Here is a 6,000-nt window from a genome sequence, read left to right as displayed (position 1 = left end):
CTGACGTTTGAATGAGAGGGCGCCAGTGTCCTGGCCATTTGGGAGTTTTGGTTCCTGGATGGCAGCATGTGCAGGTTGGAAAACACCGGCTGATTAATGACACTTGTTACTCATGGCCAGACTACCTGGTGGAGGGCAAGTTTTATTACCCAGTGCTCACCTGGGTACCTCCCAAAACTTCTGTTACTTTTATGTCACCACCCCTCCTTACCCTTGGTGAGGAGTAGGGTGTTGGGAACATGATAAATGCTTGTTGACCAGGCAGCATCATTTGAGTGCCTCGTCTTTGGAGCTGGCATGCAGGGAATGACCTCTCACAGCAAGAGTTGAGGGGAAGGGCTCTGATTTATTGTCACCATTGTTTCTCTGCAAATGAATCCAGTCACCAAATGCCTCTTCAAATGATTCATCTGTGCTGCCCTAGCCAAGTGCCATTTTCACCTGTTCTCCCCCCAAAAAACAAAACTCCAAAACAGATAAATTTCACAATGCTCCAAACAGCCCACTCAACCACGCATAAGTAATGCAGCCACCAGAGACAGCTGGAGGACATGAGGAACACCTTCCCCACCAAACAAACCAAAAAGACTGGGCAGAGAGAAAAGTGCACTCAAGCACTCAATTTAAATATTTAAATCAAAATCTAACTCAAGACGAATTTGTTTTAAAGACATAAAATGTTCCTTTTGCTGCCATAATTTTGGGAGAATTCAGTAGCTCCTAAATGCATAACTGAAGAATCTCTTTTTATTTAAATAGTGGCATTGTGAAGACTAACCAATCCTGTGGATTTTCTCCTCATGGATGTGCAGACACAGCCTGATAGAAAAGGGCTATTTGGTTGGGAAAATTCACAGGAGAAATGTCTACTCCTGTTCAATGACTATAAACCCTCAAACTTCTTCCAGTGTTTTTCCCTAAGAAGGAAAAATAAGGGCAATGGTTGAGTTTGTGTGTCCCTTTCCCTATGACTTCTCCTCTCCCTTTCATCCGTTTCTTGTATAATTTCTAGGACTGTTGGTTTCCCGTCTGCAACTATGAAGTCCACTGTGGGGAAAAGCTCATCTTACTCAGCTTTAGTCCTTTCCCACAGCTGCTAGCAAAGTGCTTAGCACATAGTAGGTACACAGAGATAAGTGGGCCAGGAGTGGAGGCTGGGGAGTCTGGTCTTGTCTATCCCTCGGAATGACTCTGAGCAAGACGCTGAATGTCCTAGCCTTGGAGTACTCATCATGAAGATGCATCTCATGACAGATGCTTCAACCACTTCACAGAGTATTGTGAGGCCCAAAGGAGGGAACAGAGGCAAAAACCACGTTAGGAGGTGGAAGAAGCTGCATAAGGCAGTTCTTTGGAGTCAGAAGGTTGCAAAGTCCTGCTGTGGATCTTCACTGGGTGGAGGTCAGACCAGAGGACATTGGCAGCGATCTGCTTCCTAAGCTGTCTGTTTTGATGACACAGGGGACAGTCTGAGTAGATTCTGAACTTTCTTTTGAACCTGAATGCCGCTTGACTAGGGACCAGCTCTGTGCCTGTGCCAAACCAGTATGGGATGGGCTTGGGGAGGGGTGGGAGGATGGGGACAGCTTGTACATACTGAGGACTGAGAGGAACCTGAGGCATTCAAAACAAACATGTTCTCAGAGCTCGTGGAAGCCCTATCATGGCCTTAATTCTTACCTGCTATTCTCTTGGCCACAAAAGATCATAGAGTGGTTACTATACAAACAATTCTCCTCACAAGGTGTCCATGTTAGGATGAAGATGGAAAAGATTTCCTTATTAACCAAAGAAGAAAGAAAAAAAGAAATTAGGTTTTTGGATATATCTGCCCTCAGCCCAAAGTATTTCTCCTTTTATGAGACAAGAAAGTAGAAGCTGCCATTATTGCAAATATGCTTTCCATTCCTAGCAGCTAAATTTCCAAATTTTCATTTTAGCCTCGGTGGGATTCATGTGTATTCTACTACGCCCAAGAAGGGTGCATTTTCTCAAGAGGGACAACAGTGTGTAATAGGAGATAAGGGACTATGAGGCTAAGTGGTGAGACCTCGCCAACCTCGGGCTACTGGTGTCCTGGGGGAGCCCAGCCACCCCCAGCCTGCCCGCCATGAAGCCTAGCATGCCTTCTCATCAGCCCTTCTTCCTGCTTCCTGCAGTAGGCTTGCCATGGCTGTCACCCGGGACAGTACCATGTGGAATGTGTCCTGGGTCTTGTGGTTTTGTGTGGTGAGTGTCCCCGGCAGGATGGCGGTGGGTCTCAGCTGCTGCCCAGGCAGGCAGGCTCAGAGAGCTTTGGCTGGGGACCAGCCCTGCTTGTGGACAAGGACCTATTCTTGGTTTCAGACTTTTCGTATAAGCTTATGTAGCCTCACAAAGAAGCAAAGGGAAAGGCTCTCTAACTGGGGAGAGAGAGTCAGACAGACAAACAGAGAGAAGATGCATGTGCCTTTCCCTGTAAACTTAACTCTGCCTCAACGAGGACTTTCCTTTAAAGTATTAAGCACTAAGACCTTAGGTGTGTGAAGTTCAACCACCTTCCCTGCATAAAGCAACCTGGAGTCAGCGTAAGGAGGACTTGATGGTCTATGTGGAGGAAACAATTTAGCCTGGTGCACACATAGTAAGTTGGAACCCAAGGGTCTTGGGGACACCGAGCCTGGGTAAGTGGGTGACATAAACCTTCTCCCCTGCAGAAAAGAGCAAAGGCAGAACTCTGCAGACTGGCGGACAGGACGCTGGGTGAGCCCAGGGCAGAAGAAGTGGAGGCTACAAGACAAAGTCCACCCTGAAGTCCCCACTGATGACCACACTGTGCTCCTTGGAACTGCCCGATGGCTGGGACACACAGAGTGCCTGAGGCATAAGGGTGGGTTGGTTCCAGAAGGCTGGAGAAGGCCTTCCCAGACCCGTCATAGAAATCAGAGGCGAGGTGTGATGGACGTGGGCATACATTGGGTTGGGGTCTACAAAAGGGACACACAGGCAGGGCAGCAGGCCTCTGGGCACTAGTAAGGGAGGGTGGAGTCGTCCCACTCCAGCTGGGCTTGCCTGGCTCCACTCTGCCCCTGTCTGCCTCTGCCCACCACTTCCTCCTCCTCCTCATCTTCACTGTCATCGGAGTCGCTGATGCTGGAGCTTATGTCTTCCTCTACTTCTTCCTCCTCCTCCTCTCCCTCAGTCTCATCTTCCCCACGCCCTGGTTCTTCATGTTTCTGGATGTCAGGGAGAGAAGAGAAATAGTCATCAGGGGCTGAGCAGAGGCCACTTTGGAGCTTGTGTTTCTCTCTCCATTAAGGAAATGTTCAGGGTCCCTTGGAATTGCTTCTCTTAACACTAAACTCTTGGGTCTAGAGATAGACTTTCTGGAGGGGAGGACTTCTGGTGAAAAGGAAGTTAGAAGGTTAAAGACAAAGGCCTGAGGTAGCAGCAAATTCTCAGACAGGAACTCAAGGTAAAATGTCATGTGCAAATCACGGGATGGACATTTAAGCCAATCCCATCCATCATGTACTGAACCTCTCCAGCCAAGGCTTTTTTCTGGCATTTCTGGAGCCTAACTAAATGGGGCCTTCCAAGCCTTAAGTGTTTGCTTCTCAGTGAGTCACTGGCATTTAATCCTGTGTCCCTTCTCCGGGTGAGAATACCATGTCCCTGGGAGCAGAAGGCCTTCTAAGCTAAGACTCAGATGTGCTGCCCTTCAAAAATATTCCTTTTGAAATGATGAAGTTCATGGTCCTCTCTCTCCAAGCCTCCCCGTCACTGGCTGACTTGTGTCCTCAACTGTGCCCTACCCTTTCTGGTCCCATTCACCCTCCCTCCAGCTTTTTGGTGATTCTAGCAAAATCTTAGTTCTGGATTTATATTTTGAGTTGATGAACCAGGCCATAGCAGGTGTGTCTTTGCTTGGCTACATCCCTCTGTAGAATATCTTCTCTTCTACCTTTGCCTCTCCCAAATCCTACCCACTCTTCAAGGCCTTCCTTAGACCAGCCTCCTCTAAGGAATCTTCCCTGAACATTCCCACCCCAAAGGCTTTTCCTACTTAAGATTTCCTGATACTTGACATTGCCAGGTCAGCCCTTGTTAGGCACACTTTTGCCTGGTCCTCAGACTGCTCCAGGTAGAATGGTCTTGTTTGCCATACTCAAGGCTCACATCTTGGGGACTGGAAATTCTGGAGTCCCCAGAGTGGTGAGTTCAGTGTTGTACCTATAGCACATGCTCAGACAAACTGAGCCGTGTCAGCACACAGGCTTTGCCATCGGAGCGTAAGACTAGCTGAGGGGGAGCTGGGTACTAGGCTGGGATGATCATCCTGGTTATTTCCCGGTGACTCTTCCTGCTCTTCCCTGTTTTCCTGAGCCTGCGTCTACCACCACCCAGTGCCCATGGGTGCAGGGCATGGTGTAGAGGCTGCCCTTGCTAGGCACATGTCCAGAGCAGGGGCCTTGGACACTCATGGATGGATTCTGGGGGACAACTGGATAGATATGAACTTTAAGACAACCTTACATTTGAATACTGGCTGTGTGAGTTTGAGCACTTTACTGCTCCTCTCTCAGCTGGTTCCTACTTTGGTAAATGAGAATGATGCTCCTACTTCGCAGGTTGTTGGAAGATTGAATGAGGTGGTATATATATAGAGCACCCTATGCAGTGTCTGCTATAATGGGGGCTTGATAAACAGCAGGTGTTGCTGCTGTATGTATTTTTGCTTTAATCTATTCTGATCTTTAAAGTGAACTCTTCAGGTAGTATGGAGCAAAGCCATCTAATTTGCACTGTTAATTAATCAAAAATTCAATACTGGGTGTTAGTCAGCTCTGAGCTAAATACTGTGGGGGAGACAAGGGATAGACACCATATGGCTGCTTGCTTTAAGAAAGTTCTGGTTCTGTTTGTGGGGTGAGAGCAATTAATACATTTTAAATCAGAGGGTGCAGTTGTGGGAAAGTGTGGTTGCGTTGAGAGGGTCGGAGGAGCTGGGAGATGGGAAGAATCAGTGGGGCTGGACTGTTGGGGCAGGGCTTCCAGAAGGAAGGGCCCTCAGCCAGCTTTAGGCATAGGAGGGGTTGAGCTGGGTGGGAAAAGAAGTACCCCACCCAGAGCTCCCTGCACTGCATGAGGATCACCTCCATGGGGTTGACTGTGATGGTCAACGCAGAGTCGTCCCAATCCATTTCGGCCTCCTTGGCAGCCTCAGCCTCCTGGATGAAGTGCTGGTGGGCGATCCGGACCCGGTACACGCCCATGGCCACGACGAACACAAGCATGCACACAGAGATGATGATGACCACCGTGGCGATGCTTGGGACCACTGGAACGAGGAAGGAACCCACATGCTGTGGTGAACAAAGGTCTAGCTATTCTTGTGATGGAACGTAGAGGAAACGTCCATGCATAGGGCAGAATCTGCCTTACCACTTCTCAGCTGCAGAACTCTGAGAGTCAATACCTTACCCTGGGCTTTAATTTCACCAGCTTTATAATTGACTTAATAATCCCTATCCTATGGGTAATTGTGAGGAGTAAATGAAATAATCTACATGAGTTTCCACATAGGCACAGAGTAGGTGCTCAATAAATGCAAGTTCTCTGGTTTTTCCCTTCAGATTAGAAGGAAGCACCCACTGAGAGCCAGGCACTGTGGAGTTTAGTAGGAACAGACACAAGTGCCCACCAGATGGTAACTAGGTATGGCAAGTGCTCAGACAGAAGTGTGGGCAGAGGACTTTGCAATACTGTGCATGTGTGTATGTGTGAGTGTATATAAGGCATTCATGGAAAGCTTCATATAGGACCTGACTTTGACTTGGGCCTGAAATGACTAGCAAAATTTCCCCCCAGCCCTTTGTGCCAACCTCTGCTATTATGTGTTGTGGGTATCTTCTTGTTTACTTGACTGGCTGTATATTGAGGCTGTGAGTGCCTCAGAGGCAGGGCCCACATCTTCTCTATTGCTGGGTTCCCTCCCTCAGTTCTGGGCATGTATGGCTG

The 6,000-nt window shown here is 48.4% G+C and overlaps 1 protein-coding gene across 1 annotated transcript in view; it reads right to left on the bottom strand.

The window, feature by feature from the left end:
* Window positions 1-2,512: 2,512 nt before the first annotated feature.
* The window catches only part of CLSTN2 (calsyntenin 2), a 580,228-nt gene continuing 576,740 nt past the window's right edge, over window positions 2,513-6,000 (bottom strand). Inside the window, exons 16-17 of the mRNA XM_045539303.1 lie at window positions 5,136-5,320; window positions 2,513-3,215 (exon numbers count right to left, since the gene is read on the bottom strand). Coding sequence (XP_045395259.1) covers window positions 3,009-3,215; window positions 5,136-5,320 — 392 coding nt within the window. The 3' untranslated portion in view covers window positions 2,513-3,008. The remainder of the gene's footprint in view (window positions 3,216-5,135; window positions 5,321-6,000) is intronic.

Source organism: Lemur catta, chromosome 1, assembly GCF_020740605.2.
Source record: "Lemur catta isolate mLemCat1 chromosome 1, mLemCat1.pri, whole genome shotgun sequence".
NCBI lineage: Eukaryota > Metazoa > Chordata > Mammalia > Primates > Lemuridae > Lemur > Lemur catta.
The sequence above is the reverse complement of the archived record's forward strand: the minus strand, read 5'-3'. Positions and strand labels throughout refer to the sequence as shown.